At 43.2% G+C, this 22,182-nt stretch overlaps 1 protein-coding gene across 1 annotated transcript in view; it reads left to right on the top strand.

The window, feature by feature from the left end:
* Nucleotides 1–345: 345 nt before the first annotated feature.
* SORD (sorbitol dehydrogenase) overlaps nucleotides 346–22,182 on the top strand; it is a 145,544-nt gene continuing 123,707 nt past the window's right edge. The window contains exon 1 of the mRNA XM_082253298.1: nucleotides 346–543. Within this exon, the coding sequence (XP_082109424.1) occupies nucleotides 475–543 (69 nt within the window). The 5' untranslated portion in view covers nucleotides 346–474. The remainder of the gene's footprint in view (nucleotides 544–22,182) is intronic.

Raw genomic sequence — 22,182 nt, 5'->3', positions numbered from 1 at the left:
TTTTAAAATGATGATTTAAATTGAGTTGATTTAAATCATCCACCCTGGTAAATGTTGTAATTGAGTGTTTTATCAGGTTCTTTGTCATACTTAAGCCAGAGATTTGTCCAGCCCTATTTCCACATGTATTGTACTGTTTTCATTCTAGACAATACTATATTATATTGGAATTGTTCAGTAAAACTCTTGTGAGGAGTAGTATTTTGTAAAGTTTATGTTTACTAGACTTTTGGTATGAATGTTAACACTCTATTAATACTCAACAGTTATAAATTATAGTTTTAACTGACTAAGAAAAGGCAGATTGCCAAATTGCTTTAATCAATGTCCTTCTCTTGTAGCCGGGGTCAAAATCTAAAACGAGACCTGACATTCGGACACTAAGGTAAAACTTTAACCTGGAACTCAGATGTGGAAAATATCACTGCAGCAGACAAAGTAAGAACACACAAAAACAACATCGGAGTAAGAAACATGGCAGCGACAAGACAGCTTGGTGAGAACTTGTCTGTGGTAGTCCATGGAGTTGGAGACCTTCGCTTGGTAAATCCTTTTTTATTTTTACCTTAATTAAGTGACCTTGATGCATTTTTGTTTATTTATTTCCTGTTCTGCCTGACACCTGTTACATAAATAGGTAATAGGGGGGAAGTTTCTCAGATGGGGTTACAGACAATAATGAAGAGGTAAGTTGGCACGACCAGGGTCTTTGACCTGGTGTGGATCCGTCTTCACCTACTGTGTATATAACCTAAATAAACTGTTTATTCTTTCTGTACATTGACAATGTTAGGGCTCTTTCACACGGGCGGTCCGATCAGATCTGCCTGTCATTTTTTTAGGCGGATCTGATCGGATGCCCCATTCAGCCCTATGGAGCAGCGGATGTCAGCGGTGACATGACCGCTGACACCCGCTGCCATCCGCATCCGATCCTGTCCGTGAAATCTGGACGGATGGAAAAACCCTATTTTCCATCCGTCCTGGGGATCGAATCGGATGGGATCGGATTAGAGCGGACAGGCGGTCCGCTCTCATCCGATTCCCCATAGAGAGCAGCGGGGGCTGTGACACCTCCCTCTCCGCACTGCAAGCGGAGACGGAGCTGTCATCCGCCGGCTCAGCAGGGATCGCGGATCGATCCCCGCTGAGCAGCACGGATCCGCCTACGGAGGCGGACCGTGTGAAAGAGCCCTTAGGATAAATTCCCATGTTCCCACCTTCCTTTTGACTGAACACAGACAATATCCCTATCGACTTTTTGTGATTTCTTGGTTTTTTTTTTTTTTAATTTTCAATTTGATAGAGGTTCTAACTTTTTCACTTTTTTTGTGCAAAATAAAACTGAACTTCCAGGCACAAAAACGGTAAGTTAAAAGAAAAGTATGGTGTTTAAAAAAATAAATAAATAAATACATTTATACTTACCTAGGTGGTTGCAGCATCAACCTGATGGTGCATCTGTCCCCGCCGCCTCTGCACCCCTGATTGCCTTGGGGCACTAGGCTGTTGGGGTGAGGGCGCCCGGCTTAGGCTCCCAGCAGCGCGCTGAGCTGCAGAGCCAGTTGAAAGTCCAAGCATCTGGTAGATTCCGACTGTAAAGTTGGGATCGATCTAGTGCCTGGATTGGCTGAGTAACATCAGCCGACAGCTGACTTTAGACCAATGTCAGCTGAAGAAGGGTCACAGGAGTGCAGAACAGACTGCACTCCTGTGATCCATAGAAGTAGGACCAAAAAAGCTTTGTCCCTAAATTTCATCTAAATATATTCTTAAAATGACACAGAGTATAAATGCACTTTGTGTGCACTAAAGACCTTTGTAATTCCAGAATTTATCTTGTACAAGTAGCAGTGAGATCAATGCTGTGCTGCATAAAGCCTGTGCAGAGAGCAGAGCTGTGAGAGGGTCCCAGCTGACCCACTAACTGGAGGCTGGCTGCAGAAAACTACAGTTGAGGGGAAAAAAGACCAGTCACCCTTTACAAGAAGAGAGAGCATCCACTCACTGGTCTTTATTACTGGAAGCTCCTGGTACAAAGGCAATACCTATAGTACATTTGTCCTTTAACCACTTCCGGACCGCCCACTGTGTGTTTACGTCGGTACTTTGACGTTAACAGCAGGCCATCCAGAATTTGAAAAAAGTGGTCCCAGCGGGGAATTCGCCACAGGATCACTTCTATGGGCAGAAGCGCCGCTTCTGGATCGGTTTCCCCGCTTACCGGAGTGTGTTGGTAGGGGCAAAAACGATCCGATTGGAATAGACGGATGGGCAGGAAGTCGAGTGAGGGCAAGATGGCCCTATTCGACTCTATGCTCCTGGAGGACTTGAGTGACGTCAAATGTTTCTTCCGACCAGTGGCCTTAAAGGGCCAAATTTTTTTTTGCTTTTAATTGTAAATGAGAGATCTCCAGTGTAAAGTGTAAACCCCAGATCTCTCATTAAAGAGGACCTGTTATTTCTATTACACGGGGTGTGTACATTCCTTGTAATAGGAATACAAGTGATCAAGAAATTGTGTCAAATAAAAAGGAAAATAAATAAGAAAAAAAAAAAAAAATGTATGCTCCCCGTCCCTGCCTACAAGAAACTTGTGATGCGGGAACCCGCACAGGAATGGGGCAGGCTCCTGCATCGTATATGTGTGAACCCAGCCTAAAAGTCGTTCCTCATAACGATACGTGGCTTTCTTTCAACCGGCAATATTCTTGCATAGTCAGCCTATTTAGGGCTCATGCCACACAAAAACGTGTTATAACCAATGACTGGTGACTCATCCTTAGTCAGTTCTTATATTCCCACCCAACACCATACCGGAATGGATCTGAGATTCAGAGGGTGCTGTAACAACCGTTCATTGGTATCAGTATAAAACATAGAAGAAACATGTCGCCAGCACATATTATGCTGGTCATACACTATGCGAAAAATCGTTCAAACTCATTTTCGAAAAACACACACTCGGCCCTGAGAGCAGACAATCGTGCCATCATGTAATGATCGAATTTTGATTGATAAATCGTTCAATGGACATAAATTAACCTGTTTTTCCTTAATTTTGTCACCATATGCCTAGTGCAAACAGTTTGGCGAGAAACACATTAACCTTTCAATTCATCGTTCTTTCGGCAGAATTTTTCGATTTTTCAGCTCTGAAACGTTAAAACTGATTTTCTATTTGTGCTCATTAACTAGACGAAAAACGAATGAACAGACCAAATAACAGATTTTCTAATGATTTTTCGGCTAGTGTATGGCCAGCATATTAGACTTGGTGCAAAGTCCAAATGTTTATTTGATCACACCATGATGCACTGTGATGTAATGAATCACTTGATGTAATAACATTTCCTTGCTAAGTGCAACTGCCACTGCAAAGTGAAAAGCTTATTTGTTGTTAGTAAATCAACCCCAAAGTTTACAAATGGAAAAAACTCTACACTCTACACTCTACACTATTTTTTTCTAGGAGTTAGCATCCTTTAAAGGTTACTGCAAGGACATATGCAGTACAGTAAATCATGGTTAAGGGAGTATAATGCTGTAGGGCTTTACTGCCTCCAAATAAAAAATATATATCTCTGTGCCAATTAAGGGAAAAAGCCTCCTACTACAGGTGCTGTATTGATAAATCTACTAGTATTTATATAAAATATTAAAATAAAGAATACAGTGGTAGTGGGACTTATCTAAAAAAATCTGTCTACTTTATGTATGTGATATTCACATCATTATCTTGCCTTACCCAGTACTGTGCAAATACCGCAATAATTACATAGGTAAACAAAAAACCCTAATCCATATATCATCATCAAAAATATACAATCACAAACCAAAGCTCGTAACCAGTACATATTATTATTCATAAACCAATGTTCTGTGGTATACAAATCCTCTTATTCTTCTGCAGTGCAATAGTTCATCATGTGCTTTTGTGTTGATAATCAATTATATTTTGTGTTGATCATCAATTATATTGATTATCAACACGAAAGCACATCATGAACTATTGAACTGAATAAGAGGATTTGTGCGGCACAGAACATTGGTTTATGAATTTAATTGGTTTATTTATTTATGGCAGATTTGCACATATGTACTGGTTTGTGATTGTATTTTTTGATGATATATAGATTGTTTTTTTATTTATTTATGTAATTATTGTGGTATTTGCACGGTATTGGATTTTTGCTGCTTCCAAGCTATATATATGGTTTGCGGTTCCTGAGGGGTCTATGAATTCTAGGTTATATTAGAAAATTCTATTAGCGCAGGAGTAGGCAATGTTTGAGAGGTTGAGATCTACCTAGACAACGTGGAGAAAACTAAAGATCCCCGGGGGTGTTAAGTGGGGCCCTATAAAAAAAACAAAACAAAAAAAAGATTATGCTCCCAATAAAAAGACCGCATAAAGAACACAAACTGTGTCACAGTAGTGTTTTTTACCCCCTTCACATCACCTCTCCTCCCACAGTAGTGTCCCCTGCCCCTTTCACATTACCCTCCCACTGCAGTGTCCCTTGCCCCCCATGGCATTGTCATCTGTCCCCCTATAGTAGAATCCTGTACCCCCACCAAACGCAGTGTCCTCTGCCCCCTTTATGTCACTCTCCCCACTGTAGTGTCCTCACCCCCCCCCCCCAGTAGTGACCTGTACCCCCCAACACTGTTTTTTTCGCCCTTCACATTACCCCCACCCGTGTGATGGACGCAGGTATCAGATTCCTGCCCTTCTCACTTACTTGTGACAAAGGACCAGGCAATTTTACTTAAGTAACAATGCCACTCTCCGCTGCACCCTGCAAAAAGATTTTCCAGCTTGCAGGACCACAATCTAGGTGCTAGCAGTCTGAGAGCAATTGTCACTGGGCTTATTAAGCAATTAACCCTTTAACTGCCACCACCCACTTTGGGGAAACTAATAATTTTAGCAATATCAATTATGATTTTAGAATAATCATCTGTAACACACACTGTCACCACAGACAGGTATGTTCATAGGATTTATCCTATACAGTAGCACTCTTTAAGAGACAGGTTCTTTGTCAGCTTGCATTAAGAGCTTAGGGACAAGGGTTAACACTTTTCAAAATATGGTTTTAATGAAAAGGTCAAAGTTGGTGCAAATAACATACACTGCCCGGCCAAAAAAAAAAGTCGCCAGCTGAAATTAATTAAGCAACTAACTTAACTAAGACTGCAGTAACTATCCTATTGGATAGTTACTGTATGTGCCCAAAGAAGCCCAAAGAATGAGGTCAGCTGACTACCTGAATATACTGAAAGACCAGGTTATTCCATCAATGGATTTTCTCTGATGGCACGGGCATATTCCAAAATGACAATGCCATCAAGCTCAAATTGTTAGAGTGGTTCAGGGAACATGAGACATAATTTTCACACATGGATTGGCCACCACAGAGTCCAGAACTTAACCCTATTGAGAATATTTGGGATGTGCTGGAGAAGGCTTTGCACAGTGGTTCCACTCTCCCATCATTAGGTGAAAAATGAATGCAACACTGGACGGAAATAAATCTTGTGAAGCAGAAGCTTATCGAAACAATGCCACAACGTATGAGTGCCGTAATCAAAGCTAAAGGCGGTCCAACAAAATATTTGAGTTTGTGACTTTTTTTTTGGTGGCGACTTTTTTTTTTTTTAATTGGTTTAATTGGCCGGGCGGTGTATTTACAGAGAAAAGGTGTTTCAAAGAAATAGAGACATAATTCAGCAATAGAAAAATAAGGTAGGATTGAGGAAGAAGAATACTTGCAGTCAATGTTCTGTGTGTTATCAGAGTTCAGTCGATGAGCCAGGTGTTAACTGTTCTCAAACTTGACAGATGTTCCTGCTTTGATGGTACCATGGAAACTCTCCCAACTAGTTAGGCATCTCCCTTTTTCTCTGGGATCCAAGGGGTGTTGACAGATGCCCCTGATTAATAAAACAGAGTGACCATGGTCTGTCCTGGGTTTATGACAATATCAGGTCCCTTCTCTACAGACAGTTTTATACCACTATTCATATCTTCCAATATGTACCAGGTTGCATTCTTGAAACTTTGTTTTTAAATTTTTGTTCAGCATTGAATTTCCTGCCCAGGGATACTAAACACAGGTTAGCTCAGATAAACTTGTCACCCAGGTAATATCTGACAGCTATCTTCCCTTCTGTATGTGCTAGTGTGGTCAGGTAAGACCTTATTTTGTTCAGTACAACATTTCTCATTCAAATATATACTTATTATTGTGTCCTTTTTCTGTCTGACTTTATGAATCGTGTTTGGATTTGTAAAGTTTTGAATTGGGCAGAGCTCTCTGATGGCCTTTTACGATCATTAGTTCTGGGTATCTGTAATGGATTTGGTCATAGTTTTACGACAGGCCTGGACAGCAGAAACAGACATCCTGCCAAGACTCAATTAGCTGTGTACAGCTCTGCACAGGCCTAAGCGCTGTTTTCTGATGTCTCTGAGTTGAGATAGCGGCTTTTTTGAAGTGTAAAACCTATGCATTCCATTAATTAAAGGAGGAGGGGGTAATCACTGCGGCATTGTGTAACTGTTATGTATGACTGTCATGGCTGATATATGATAACTGGTTAACATGGCTGCTTGCTACAGCTTTTTGTTTGTCCAGTACATGATATCATTACACCCCATACCCCCCTCCCCCACTGTAGTGTTCTCTGCATCCCCATATCAATGTCCTCTGCCCCCTGAAAGCAGTGTCCTCTCCCCTCCCCTCCAACAGCACCCCCCCCCATACACACAGCCAGCACTATGTTGGCAATACTTCCTACCTACTGCCTCCCACTCTCCACTCTGCAGTAAACATGAGAGCTTTGGAGGCTGGGAGGAGACAGGGTTGTGTTCATGATCTACCTGTTGGCTTCCCATGGTTGACCGGTAGATTGCGATCGATGGCTTGCTGACCCCTGGCTTAGGGCAAACTTTACCTTAATTTATTTTTAAGTTACCTCTTGATAATAAACTTTTGCAGTCCTGTTACTTTAATAGTCTTGTTAACTATCTGGTATTGGACTAGGTATGAGTAATGGTAAAATTTGTTAATGTTGTAATGATTGACTAGAATTGACGTGTCCAAATGTTTACTTTGTTTAAAAGTTTATTATCCGAGTTTTTGTTTGTTTTTATTGTGACAAAAGAATTGAGAAATCTTTCTCCAGAATTTTAGCATATTTCTTTATTACCTAATTAGTGATCCTTTGGTAACACCTTTCCTACTAACTACTAACACTGGTGACAGTCTATCCAAGGGCAGCAACTGTGTAAAAAGGTTAAAAATAGAGGAACAGGTGTTCTCATGAAGAGAGCCCTGTACGCAAAGGTGGACTTTAACCACTTGCCTACAGTGCACTTTCACCCCCTTCCTGCCCAGACCGATTTTCAGCTTTCAGCGCTCTCACATATTGAATGACAATTAATCAGTCATGCAACACTGTACCCATAAAAAAATTGTGTTCTTTTCTTCACACAAATAGAGCTTTCTTTTGATGGTATTTAATCACTACTGGGTTTTTTATTTTTTGTGCTATAAATAAAAAAAGACTGAAAATATTGTGAAAAAACACATTTTTCTTTGTTTCTGTCATAAAATTTTGCAAATTAGTAATTTTTCTTCACAAATTTTGGCCAAAATTTATACTGCTACTTATCTTTGGTAAAAATAACCCAAATAAGTATATATTATTTGGTCTTTTTGAAAGTTATAAAGTCCACAAGTTATGGCGCTAATCATTGAAAATTGATCACACTTGACCACACCTGATGTACTGAAGGCCTATCTCATTTCTTGAGACACTAAAAAGTCAGGAAAGTACAAATACCCCCCAAATGACCCCTTTTTGGAAAGTAGAAACATTCCAAGGTATTTAATAAGGAGCATGGTGAGTTTTTTGAAGTTGTAATTTTTTCCCACAATTCTTTGCAAAATGAAGATTTTTTTTTTTTTTTTTTACAAATTGACGTATTAAAATGTTAATCTTAAAAAAAGACAGATTTCATATTAGAAACTGTATACATAATTTCACATATTTTTGTGCATATATTAGTAGCAAGTTGTTCTCTATGGCTTACATTCTAGCTGTGTTCTTCCAGTCCTTAGCGTAACACAGTCTGGGGGCGGACATAGGGGTTCAAGTAGGCCAGCCCAAGGTGGATATATAGAGGGGGTTTATTAAGCCTATACTATCTAGATATTAATATTATACAGGATTTATATAGCGCCAACAGTTTGCGCAGGGCTTAACAAAATGAAGGCAGACATTACAGTTACAATATACTTGGTACAAAAGGAATCAGAGGGCCCTGCTAGTTAGAGCTTACAATCTAAGTGGGAGGGTCAATTGATACAAAAGGTAATAGCTGTGAGTGATGAGCTGATGGAGAAAGTGAAACAGTGTATCAGTAAGAAGCCACATAGGCTTCTTTAAAGAGTAGGGTTTTCGGGGATCGTCTAAAAATGGATAGATTAGAAGAGAGTCGGACAGATTGGGTTAGGGAGTTCAAAAGGTTGGGAGTAGCTCTGGAGAAATCCTGAAGGGAAGCATGAGAGGAGATGACAAGGGAGCTAGAGAGCAGGAGGTCTTGGGAGGACCAAGGAGAGCGGCTTGGCTTATATTTTTAGATCAGGTTAGTGATGTAGCTGGGGCAGAGTTGTAGATGGCGTTGTAAAATATTGTTAGTACTTTGAATTTTATTTGTTGGGTGAGTGGAAGCCAGTGGAGGTATGGGCAGAGAGGGGTGGAGGATGCTAAACGGATGATCAGGTGGATGAGTCTTGCAGCAACATTATAGACTGAAGGGGGATAGTCTATGTAAAGGTAATTCAATGAGGAAGGAATTGAGGGGCGTGGCTAGGGCACGAGGAAGATGGAAGCCTAATCCCGGAGCTCCAACGCGTAACGGAGGTTAACAAACAAATGCAACGGTCTCAGGACTCGCTCTCACTCCCGACTTTAGCAGCTTACCTCACCCTTCCGCAGACAACATGCCCCGCAAGCGAAAGGAGATTTCCTGGCCTCAAAAATGTACTGCCTTTTCCCATCAGGCAGGATGAGAGCCCAGGCAAGATAGCACCGGAGCGCTTTCCTCTCCATGAGGTGGCCGACAGACAACAGCAGTGGCCCGCTCTAATGGCTCTGGGCATGGAGGCTCTTCTGCTGCCTCTCTTTTACTTGCAGCTTCAAATCCACTTCAGGGGAGCCCTGCCAAGTCACGGATTCGGCTGGATGACCAGGGAGACAGGATGGGTGAGTAATCCCCTGTCTCTGACTCATTAAATATCACAACGGATTTGCCTGAATCCATCTTATCCGTCACTGCAACTAATCAACCAGTTTCAGAAGCTGCAGTGAAGAATATGTTAATTTCCCTTAGAGGAACCACTCATGCAACTATTTTGCAGCTTACCAAGCATTTTACTGATGAACTACAAGCCATTGGTTCTAGAGTAGGCCATATAGAACAGTAAATGGACGAGTTTGCTCACACAATAAATTACTTGGTAGATGCTCATGATGATAATACTGAGGATCACACGTGGCTTAAAGCCAAAATTGCGGATCTAGAGGATTGCTCTAGGCGCAACAACCTAAAGATTAGGGGGATCCCTGAATCTGTGCAGTAATAAGAGCTCCATCAATATGTAGGGGATCGATTCACAATGTTGATCACGGAACTCACCACCAGTGATCTAACAATTGATAGAATCCACAGAATTCCCAAACCCTCATTTATTCCAGGGCACGTAACCCGAGATGTCCTTATGTGTGTTCATTTTTATCACGCGAAGGAACAGCTCTTGACAACGTCTCGCAATATGGGTACTCTACCATCCCCCTATGAGCACCTCCCATTCTTTGCCGATTTATCCCAATTTACTATGCAATTCAGAAGGAAAGTAAACACCATCACCAATTCTCTGAGGAATCCTAAGATAAATTACAAGTGGGAGAGTCTCATCAAGCTTCTAATTTTCAGAAATGGAGAAATTCATATTATACATTCCTTAGAAAAATGCCAACAACTCCTACGTTCTTGGGAAATACTCAACCACTCTCCCTCACCCCCCAGAGGGTATCATTCACCAGCTAGATTATCGCTAGAATGGCAGCATGTTCCATCTTGTGCATTACCTTCTACCTGAGCACCCACTTCATTATTTGAGACTCTAAACCTCTCGTCTGCTCAATGGAAATCTTCCTGATAGAAATAGTATTTTACTGCACTCGGATCATTGATCCACCTTTTGATCAAATGTTTATTGCTCAGTACTTGTTTTTTTTTGTTCTCTTTTGTTTATTTTCCTGTTTCTGAGCCTACGTCTTCCATTGTACACCTAATACCATACGATCATTCAATACACCTTGTCGAAGATAACTTCACCTTAAAGATGTCTCTCCTTCAGATCCTTCACCAACAGGTATGTAGGTCAAGTATGTAAGTACTGTGCCAATAGACATAAGCTCACCTTCCACCACACACCATGTCTATCAACGTGCTTTCAATAAATGCCAGAGGACTTAATCACCCAGTGAAACGTTCATCTCTGTGGGCAGAAGCTACCAACCAATCAATTTCTCTCAAAATAACGGACTCATGTGCACTACTCCAGGCTAAAGAAACTAGATCTACTTTAGAGAAAGGTCTCTTCAATGTGGGATCAGTAGATGATCCATTCATATGGTGGAACTCTCATAAGTCATATATGCGAGGTTTATTCATTAAACTGGGAGCCGGGATAAGGAGAAAGAGGCGCAGCTAATATATCAATTATTAATTGACATCAAATTATATGAATCAGCCAATAAATCTGCTTCTAACCCAGACATAAGCTCTAAACTCTACAACTTACGCAGCGATCTTCACACCCTCCTCCTTAAAAAAATTTGAGAAACATTCTAGACACATGAAAATTACATATTACGCTAGACGCATTCAGGGAGTTAAATCCAAAACAAAAATACCATATGTCTAGCACCCTAATACTAAACAAAAAATAATTATCCCGCAAGGAATTGCAGATGCGTTTAGCTGCTTTTACAGCACCCTTTATAATTTACGTGAGGACCTTTCAACTCCCCAACCATCGTCCACAGATATCTTAAACTTCCTTAACAAAATTCAACTACCTTCCCTATCTCCATCCCAACTGGAAGCATTAAATACACCCTTTTACGCTAACTGACGTATACAAAGCAATAGACTCCCTTCCTAGTGGCAAATCTCCAGGGCCTGATGGGTATAGCGGAGAATACTTCAAATCTTTAAAAGGTACGTTAGCGCCATACCTAGTTACACTTTTTAACTCAGCAGCTGCCTCTTCCTCCTTCCCTCAGGAAATATTGAGAGCCCTCATCATTACCCCACCTAAACCAGGGAAAGGCCCGGATTTTCCTAAGAATTTTAGACTGATATACTAAATGTTGATCTGAAACTGTACACAAAACTTATTGCACATAGGCTTGTGGACATCCTGGCTGACCTGGTCCACCGGGACCAATCCAGGTTTACAAAAGGAAGACAGACTTCTGATGCCACAAGAAGGATCATTAATGTTATTCATTAGCTAGGACTGCACAAAATGTACTTACTTCTCACGCTAGATGCAGAAAAGGGGTTTGATCGCATCCATTTGACTTATCTCAGCAAAGATTTCCAAAAATTTTGCTTCACATTGCACATACTATCTGCCATCCTGGTGCTCTACACATGCCCTTCAGCCCAAGTGCTTGCATCAGTAATTATTTCCCAACCCTTCCTGATTTTGAATGGGACTAGACAGGGGTGCCCCCTGTCCCCACTTATCTTTAACCTTCTCGTGGAACTATTGGCCGCCTATATTCGTTCATTACCTAATATCTCTGATTTCCAGGTAGGCACCTGGGTTCACTCCATAAGTCTATTTGCTGACAATATTATATTAATGATAACTAATCCAGCAACCTCGTTGGAAGCAGTCCAGGAAGCTTTACTCCTGTTTCAGTCTGTTTCATATTATAAAGTCAATGCAGGCACTACAATGTAAATACCTCTTTGTGTGGAGGGATAAGGGTATATCATATTTAGGTATTGCCCTTACAAACTCAACTACCTCATTATTTAAAGCAAATTATATCCCCTTCGTAGACAATGCTCGCAACTCAATATTACATATCTCCAAGTTTGAGTTGTCGTGGTCTGGCAGGTTAGCTGCGTTTAAAATGATGGTACTACCCCAATTACTATATATATATTTAGAACACTACCAATCTTAATCCCAGACACCTTTTTTGGCTCTTTACAGGCGATAGTCAATACGTTTATCTGGCACAATAAGAAAACCCGATGCGCATTTAATAAACTTATTAAACATAGAAAAACCAGAGGTCTGGGACATGTAGATCTAAAGGACTACTACTTAGCTGCTGTACTAATGCAACTAAAACATTGGCTTGGCAATACGCCCCCTCTGCTATGGACCGAAATTTAGTCGGAACTCCTCCCTGGCAAAAATGTGAGAAACTTTCTTTTACCCCAGCACCTTAGACCCCAAAAACATCCTACACTATCTCATTTCCAAAATGCAGTTTGACCATTTCACACACCTTCCTATGCCCTAGAGCTGGGTCAAGTAGTTATACCCAATGTCTCATTGGCAGAATGGCTTCCTAGGGACATCCGATGGTTGAAAAATGTATTTCACAATGACAAACTTAAGACCTTCTCGATGCTTCAATCTTAATATCACCTACCGAAATAAGAATACTACCCTACTTGCAAATAACGTCCCTCATTTGTCAAAATCCCTGAGAGGTTCCATAAGATCCCAAAGGATATATCTAATTTTTTACTTAACTCTAAATCAACTAAAGGGGGAATCTCCCGTATTTACGGCACCATTAAAGATAAAAATATTTTCACTAAAAATGAATCAATCCTAGCGTATAAAGCGACTAGGAGTGCCAACCTTTGGGAACTTATGCATAAGATCACCCTACGCTGGTATCTGACACCTTGCATAACGTCCAAATTTCAGCCTCATACATCCAATCTTTGTTGGAGAGACTGTGGGCAGATGGGTACACTGTACCACATCCTATGGGCATGCAAAAAATTAGCTAAATTCTGTCTCTCTATTTATAAAATTGTTTCAGAAATAACTACTATCTATGTCCAGGTATCTCCCAGTCTAGCGTTAATAAATCTGGGGATAGATGCTTTCCCCTATCATCCTAAAACATTGGTAACTAACATTTTCCTAGTCGCTAGACTAGTACTAATGAGACATTAGAAATCACAAAAGTCCACCCCTGTGTCTGAAGTAATTACAGTAATGCAGTCTCACTTTTCTTATTAATCTATGTTTGCATTGTCGAATGGAACTCATGATAAAATAAGAGATGCCTGGAAGAATTGGGCAAAGTGGTTCGAATCAACAGGGCACCCCTCTGTCACAAGCACTACGTGCTATGACAAATGTTAACTTTCCTAGAAAAATCAACACCTTCTTTATTCTCTTAAAGATTTTATTGCTAGATGACATATTAACCTATTAATAACTCGGGTGACTCATATCATATATTCTTTATTATTTTCTTTTATATGTTGTTTCATCGTTCTTCTATGTTAGCTTACGATGAACCATGTCTACTTAGTAACAGTTTAGATGTTTATGGATGTATATATTATTTGTATACATGTATACATTTGTTATTCTTTATAACGCTAATAAAAATCAATTGAATCAATGAGGAGGAAGTTGCAATAGTCAATGCAAGAGATAACCAGGGAGTGAATTAGAAGCTTTGTGGTGTCATTGGTTAAAAAGGGGTGTATTCTAGAGATGTTGCGGAGATTAAGGCGGCATTATTTGGACAGGGATTGGATGTGGGTCTGAAAGGTCCGTCCCTAGCACCCTGGCATGTGTGGAAGGACTGATGGTTGTCCCATTGATCTTGACAGAGAATTCAGAGGAAAGGGGCATGTTTGAGAAAGTGGTGTGACATACAGGCTGATATGTCTGTTAGTAAATCAGTGATGCGGGAGGATACTGATGGGGTGAGCTGAGGGGTAGAGAGAAAGATTTGGGTGTCACCAGCATAAAAATGGTAGTGGAAGCCATGGGAGGCTATCAGCTGACCCAGGGAGGAGGTGTAGATTGAGAATAGTAGGGGTCCAAGGACAGAGCCTTGAGGGACCCCAACGGTAAGAGGAGTAAGTGGAGTTGTAAGTGACACTGAAGAGCCGGTGAAATAGGCAAGATTTGAACCAAGGAAGAGCGCAACCATGGAGACAAAGCAAATTGAGTTTTTTAAGGGGAGGGAGGTGGTCAACTGTATCAAAGGCAGCGGAGAGGTCCAAGAGCAAGAGTACGGAATAGTGACCGTTGGTTTTAGCTGTTAGTAACTCGTTTGAGTTTTCGGAGAGACGTTTCTGTGGAGTGTTGCCGGCGAAATCCAGACTGAAGGGAATCAAGAAAGTTATTCTCAATGCGGTGATCGCTTGGTCGGTTGAAAACTAAACATTCAAGAAGTTTGGAGGCAAAAGGGAGTAAGGAGATGGGTCTTAGGTTGCTTGGATTGATGGGGTCTAGTGAGGCCTTCTTTGTTATAGTAGTGACTAATGCATGTTTTTGAGGGTTGGGGAAGATGCCAGTGGAGGGGGAGAGATTTAAGATATGAGTTAAAAAGTGTGGGAAAGAGCCAGAGGGCGATGGTAGTATTTGAGAAGGAACAGGGTCCAGGGGCAGGAAGTTAGGTGGGCGTTAGAAGAAAAGTTTAGGTATTTCCTCTATAGTAGTTGGGTTAAACAAGGGAAGTATTGATTGTTCTGGAGGACAAGGAGTGTAGGGTGAGGGCGATATCTGTAGAGTAGAGCTCTTGTCACAAATTGTATCAATCCTATTTTTAAAGTGATTGGCAATCTCCTGGGCAGTAAGTAAGTTAGTGGATAGAGGTAATGGAGGACGCAGTAGAACGTTAAAGGTAGAAAAGAATTGACAGGGACTGTGTGAGAGGGTGTTAATTAGAGTGATAAAGTAGGTCTGTTTGGCAGTGCTGAGACAGGAATTGTATTTTTGGAGGGCAGATTTATGCTGGCTGAAATCTTGCTGTGACTTAGTCTGAGTGCCGGTTCACACTATAGCGATGTCAGACATCTCATGTGATTCACACTGCACTGCTCTGCAAATCACATGCAATGTCTGTGCGATGCAAATTCAGCCATACAGATTGTATGGCTGAATTTGCATCACATTTGGATCAAAGTCGTGCAGGACCATTTGTTTGGTCCGCACCAGAATCTGATCACATGGGTGTTCACACCTATGTGATCCGATTCCTGTCCGAATTGACAGTTCGCACTGCGATATGCAAACTAATCTGGGGGTGTAATTAACTTTGTATTGACACTCCCAGCAGTTCTCATATGGCAGTGTGAATTGCCTGCGAGTCGGGTGCGATGCGGAAACCCGCAGTGGATTCGCAGGGTTCCCGCATCGCACTAGTGTGAACTGGCACTTACGCCACAGTTGCTCAGGAGCGCGGTTATGTTTTTTGAGTCTTATGGTATGGTCTATCTGCCAGGGTTGTAGCTGTCGGGGCCTGATTCTGTGTGTAGTGGGGGGGGGGGGGGGGCAAGGTATCAGGGGTGGATGACAGTGAACTGTTGTAGACAGAAGTGGCCAGGTTGGGGAAGGACAAGGATGAGATTCTGTCGTAGAGACAATCTGTAGCAGAAAAAAGAAATGAAGGGTTAAGATGGCAAAGGTGTCTACAGGTAATTGAAGGAGTAAGACAAGGAGAGAGAAACTAATAAGGGGGTGATTAGAGAGAGGGAAAGGAATGTTGGAGAGGTTGCGAGGAGTGCATAGGTAGGTATAAAAGGTTTTAATATTAGTACATACAGTATGTCAAATACTCCCAGTATATCTTCTATATCGAGATCAAGATAAACTTATTCAAAACACTGGAGCGTGTTGGATTTTTAATTTAAAGCTACCAAAGCCTCGGCCTAAATGAGACACTCAGTTACAAACCTTTTTTATAACTGTTTTTTTCCCTATAGTGTAATAATCCTTTATCCACACTGTCCTCCAGCACTTCAGGTCTCTTTCCATGATTCTCTCTCTTGATACAGTACTGCTTGGTTACTGAATATATAGTCTAGGACAGGGATTCCCAAACTAGGGCCCTCCAGTTGTTCAGGAACTACAATCCTACAATCATCATGCCTAGTCATGTATGTGAATGGCAGTTTTACAATGCCTCATGGGATGTGTAGTTCAGCAACAGCTGCAGGGCCATAGTTTGGGAATCCCTGGTCTAGGGTATAATCTAGGATACCCCACTGTATATGAGACAATCACCCATGTTATACAAATGGCCACCATTGAATACATGAGATTGATTTTGTTATATTAATAACTGTATTATGAAATGTAACGTATTTAAATATATATTTTTTTTATGTAGTATGGCTTATAGGTGGCTTCTCCAGATCCTCCTTGTGTTTCTGTCTAGGGCGGGCATATGTGTTCCACATGCTTACGATCTGTTCGGGAGTATGGGTATAGCGATAGCTCTACCTTCCTGTCCCCCAGTCCACACTTGCTCCGATGTGCGGACTTTTGCTCATGACCAGGATGCGCATGCGCACCCCTGGTCATTCTTATGAATATGCCTGAAAATGCCACGTGGACCTTTACTGAACTATAGTGTACATTTGTGACGGATGAGTTTGTAAATTCACCTTCAGTGTTCTGAGTAAGTTTATCTTGATCTCGATATATAAATTATACTAGTAGTATTTGACTCTATGATACACATACTCATTTTAAAACCTTTTTTCTCTTACGTCCTCCGACAGTCGCCGCCCACTCATTCAGTCTTCACCAATGGGTATTGACCTCTTATCCATAGGAGCAAGCTAGGCATAAGACTTGTTAAAAACTAATTAATTTCCATAGACACACCTATGGGGGCTGTCCCACTGGTCCAATACCCCCCTGCTATCAGCCATCCCAGCTCAGTTTGTCTTCTGCCTAGTTAGGAGTGAGATAGGCTCTCCCTGTGCTGGGGCTACAGTCTCAGCCTTCTTCTGATTTATGATTTTATTTCTCAAAATGTGTTTTTTCTTTGCACTACTAGCTGTTTATTTTGTCAGCATTTAGTTAGTCACTTCTTCAAGATGATGACGGCGTCGCGGAGCTGGGAGTCGCACTGGTCGTCCTGGTATCCCAGGACAGGGGGCCTTATGGAATCCCAGCCCGCCATTGAGCGTTTAGCAGGCTATGTGTTCGCCCTGGCCTTGCAAACGACCCATCCCTGTCCTCAGGGATGCAAGCCTGCGACGTCTCCCACGGTTTCCTGCGTTTTTTGGCTGACGGCATCCCCGCCATTTGAGGGTGGGAGGTTTCCCGTCGATGAGAGGCATCCCACGCCATCGGGTACGGTAAGTACACTCTGTGTGGGGCCTCTGTCTGGGGCTGGCAGTCCTGGGTGTCTGTGTTATCCCCTCATGTCTGTGCGTTTTTGGGCTCTCTGATCCCGGTCCCTGCGGGGGCTCTCTCACAGCTGTTAAGCTATGTGGGCTTTGTGGGGGTCCCTCTCCTATGTCACTTGTGGTGTTTTTGGAGGTGCAGGCACGTGCCGCGACCGCTGTGGGGGTTAAAAACCGTTGGTCCGCCATTTTAGGTGTGGGCAGCATGCTGGCTTCACTGTGGGCGCCTATACAGCAGTGTATGTAGTGTGTTTTGGCGCCTTGCGGCTCCATCTTGTGTGTGGCAATGTGTTTTTTTCTGAGCACATGTCGACGGCCATTTTCCCGGAGCCTCCCATTACTTTCTATGGGCAACCATTTTTCCTTGGCCTGAAGTTATAGTTCAGTCTCTTGTGGTGACATCACTTCCTTTTTCTGTGCAGAGGAGATCGCCTGCGTGTGGTAACACTTGTGGGGTTTGTCTGCTGTCTCTTTTGTGGGGAATACTTCTAGCTGTCAGCTTATTCTTACTTGGGGGTCTGCTTGCAGAGTCCTTTATAGCGGTGTACTGCGGGGGAACGCGGTGCGCTTAAAGGGCCAGTACCTTAAAAAAAAAAAAAAAAAAGTTTTTTTCTATGGAGTCCCAGGACAGCAAATTTCCCCCAGCCTCGTTTCAGGGTCCTCTGAATCTTCTGCTCTGATTACTCTGTCTGCTGCACTTGGGACTTTAGTGTCCAAAGTGGATCTTTTGATGACTGAACAGGACACTAGAAAAAGGCCTAGGCTCTCTTTTTCTTCTGATTCTGAGTCTGACATGGTTGCCGTAGGTAGCGTGCCCCTTAAAGGGCTTCGCTCTTCCCAGTCTGAAGGATAGGTGGAGGTTGCGGGGGTGGATGATTCCCCCCCTGGGACGGCCGAAGACCGCGCAGCTATGGATGCGCTGATCCTTGCCATTAAGGAAACACTACATTTAGAGGATGAGCCCAATCCTCCGGGACTAGTGTCCTTTTTTGGTACCCACAGGTCCCGTAAGGCGGCGCAGGTATTTCCTTGCCCCGCTGAGTTTCACGGAACTGTGAATGAACAATGGCACAACTTGAAACGCACTTTTGTGGTGCCGAGAAAGTTTCAACTCCTTTACCCCTTTGCGTCTCCTACGGATTGGCGCTAGTGTGTGGCTCCTAAGGTGGATCACACTGTGGCCAGGTTGAACAAGGCCACTCTGGTTCCCACCGAGGATTCTCCGGTATTTAGGGATCATACGGATAGGAGGTTGGAATCTCTTGCCTGCCATGCTTACATGGTGGCGGGATCCATACTGAAACCTATTTTCGCTTCTGTCATGTTGGCTCAAGCGGTGGTGGATTGGACCAAGGTGCTCAGGCGCACCCTCGTGGCTTATTCTGCCCCCCCACTACCTTGGAGATGGTGGACCAGATTTATCAAGGGGTCATGTATTTTTGTGATGCGGCCTTGAATGAGGCCCCATTAGCCGCGCGCTTATCTAGTGTCGCAGTACTTAATCGCCGCTTGATTTGGCTGAAAAGCTGGTCGGCTGGCCAGACTTCCAGAAAGACGGTGTCTGACATCCCTTATGCAGGGTCTCCTCTTTTTGGAGAATCCCTGGATGAATTGGTTAAAGGTGTCACTGGGGGCAAGAGCACTCTGTTGCCCCAGAATCCTAGGGGTAAGTTTTTCCGCGGTAAGCGGGGCCCTTACTTTAAACCAAATCAGGGGTCTTTTCGTGCCTTCAAGGCACAGGACAATGGGAAACCTTTCAAGGGCCAGGGTGGCCAGAGAAAGCCCTGGGCGGGCAAGCCAAAAGCCGCCCAGGCTGGTGCAGCGGCCCAGTCCGCCACTGCCTGAAGGGTCGCCCTCACCCGTTTCAGGGGTGGGGGGACGTCTGTGTGGTTTCCTCCAACCTTGGCTGCTCCGGATTCCGGACAGGTAGGTTCAGGAAATCATTCGATCAGGTTACAAGATCAAATTCCTTTCACGACCGGCAGACAGATTCTTTCCCTCAAATCTTCATTTGACCCCAGATCGGTTGCAAGATCTTCATCAGTCGGTGCAGGATCTGCTCGCCCAGGGGGTAATCGTCCTGGTGCCACATCAGGACAGATTTCGGGGGTTTTACTCGAATCTGTTCACTGTGCCCAGAAAGGAGGGCAAAGTGCGTCCGACTCTGGACTTGAAAGCTCTGAACCACTTTGTGCGCGTTTTAAAATTCCGCATGGAATCGCTCCGCTCGGTGGTGGCCTCCCTGAGTCCAGGAGATTTCCTGGCCTCTATCGACCTGAAGGATGCGTATTTACACATCCCCATATTCGAGGGTCATCAGAGGTACCTCCGATTCGCTATCGCAGAGGAACACTATCAGTTCGTGGCGTTACCTTTCGGTCTCGCTTCAGCTCCAAGGGTGTTTACCAAAGTGCTGGCTCCTGTTCTGGGCCTGTTACGGGCACAGGGCACTGCGGTCTTGGGATATCTGGACGATCTCCTGTTAAGATTGAGTGCCAGTCAGAGCCTGCTGCGCGATCTGTCCACTACGGTTCAGACGCTCCAGGAGTTCGGATGGACCATCAACGTTCAGAAGTCGACCTTGTCTCCTTCGGTTCGTCTCCCATATTTGGGAATGGTCTTGGACTCCGCCCAAGCGAAGGTGTTTCTGCCGGAGGACAAGCTCCGGACCCTGCAGAACAAGGTCAGGTTCCTCAGGGACAACCAATCCTCGTCACTCAATCTCTTTGCCTCTGCTGTCTAGGAAGGTTGCTTTTCTAGTATCGATCACTTCTGCCCGCAGAGGGTCGGAGTTGGCGGCCTTGTCTTGCCGCTCCCCTTACCTGGTGGTTCATAGGGATAAGGTGGTCTTGGGACCTAACCAGTCCTTCCTTCCAAAGGTAGTTTCTGATTTTCACCTTAATGAGGACATTGTTTTACCTTCACTCTGTGCGAAACCTAAACATCCTAAAGAGTTTGCTCTACATTCCTTGGATGTTGTCAGGGCGATCAGGGTTTACCTGTCGTCCACTGAATCCTTTCAGAAGTCAGATTCCCTTTTTGTCCTTCCTGAGGGACCTCGGAAGGGTATGGCTGCGTCTGCGGCGACCATTTCAAAATGGATCAGACAGACGATTGAACAGGCCTATTCGATTAAGGAATGGGCACCGCCCTTCCCTGTCAAGGCGCACTCTACCAGAGCGGTGAGTGCGTCCTGGGCCTTCTGGCATCAGGCTTCGGTGGCCCAGGTGTGCAAGGCTGCGACTTGGTCGTCAGTGCACACCTTTTCAAAATTCTACAAACTTGATGTTCTGGCATAAGCTGATGCCTCTTTTGGCCGCAAAGTTCTCTGTGCGGCAGTACCTTAAGGGGTCCTGTTTATCCCCTTGTTTTTTATTTGCTTTCCTGGGTTGTTGCTCCAGTTGAGCTTTTTTCTGTTGCCCAGAAGGTTACCTTTTCTGTTCACGTAAGGTTCCTTTCTCTGACGTGGGTATTGCGTTGCCTTTATGACGGTTACGTTTCCCACCCCTCATGTCTACACTGCTTTGGGACATCCCATTGGTGAAGACTGAATAAGTGGGCCGCGACTGTCGGAGGACGTAAGAGAAAACTGAATTTTTGTAAAATATTACCGTAAAATTCCTTTCTCTGAGTCCTCCGACAGTCGCCGCCCCCGCCCCTCTATTTTGGGGTTCTTTGGACTTTAACTGCTTGCTACCAAACTGAGTTGGGATGGCTGAGAGCAGGTGGGTATTGGACCAGTGGGACAGCCCCCATAGGTGTGTCTATGTAAATTACTTTGTTTCTAACAAGTCTTATGCCTAGCTTGCTCCTATGGATAAGAGGTCAATACCCATTGGTGAAGACTGAATGACTGGGCGGCGACTGTCGGAGGACTCAGAGAAAGGAATTTTACGGTAAGATTTTACAAAAATTCCGTTATATCTAGATAAGATAGGTTTGATTAACCGCCTCCATATATCTACCTTGGGCTGGCCCCTAGACTGTGTTACACGCCGCTAAAATGTATGTCATAGAGACCTACTTTATGCTACTAATATATGGACAAAAATACGTGAAATTATGTATCCAGTTTCTAATATGAAGTCTGTTTATTTTAAGATAGCTGTGTTTGTACCCCCACTATCCAACGGTCCCAAAGAAGCTATCTGCGAAACGTGTTGACCATTCATCGGACAAGAGGACTTGTATCTATGTTTTTACTATCTTATGACTTCTCTTGTCTGTGGTTAAAGCGTAGGGTACACACATACAAAACTGTTATGGGGAGGATATTTCCTCCCTCTTTTTCTCCTTCTGGATTGGGTCGGCTGTGGCCACATGGCCCACCCTTTTTAATATTTGATATTTTTATATTGTTTGTTCAAAAAAATGTAAATTGTTTTTGTTATTTTGTACATGTGTCTCATGTTGTGCCTTTAAAGTCCACCTTTGTGTACAGGGTTCTTTATATGAGAACACCTGTTCCTTTATTTTTTGTCTATTAGGATATCGGCACGCTCTGGAAAGCACCCCCCCCCCCCTTTGTTCTGTGTAAAAAGGTTAACAATTGTTAGAAAATGTCATCATCCTAAATATATTTTAGGATCATTAAGCATCATGCTTAAAAAAATCTAGAGAATAAGGTAGTATTGCTTTTGCTATACAATGATTTTCTTTGCTTCTCTTATAAC

This window comes from Pelophylax lessonae (assembly GCF_965119305.1).
Source record: "Pelophylax lessonae genome assembly, chromosome: 4".
In the NCBI taxonomy this organism is placed as follows: Eukaryota; Metazoa; Chordata; class Amphibia; order Anura; family Ranidae; genus Pelophylax; species Pelophylax lessonae.
This window is presented reverse-complemented; position numbering and strand designations above follow the sequence as displayed.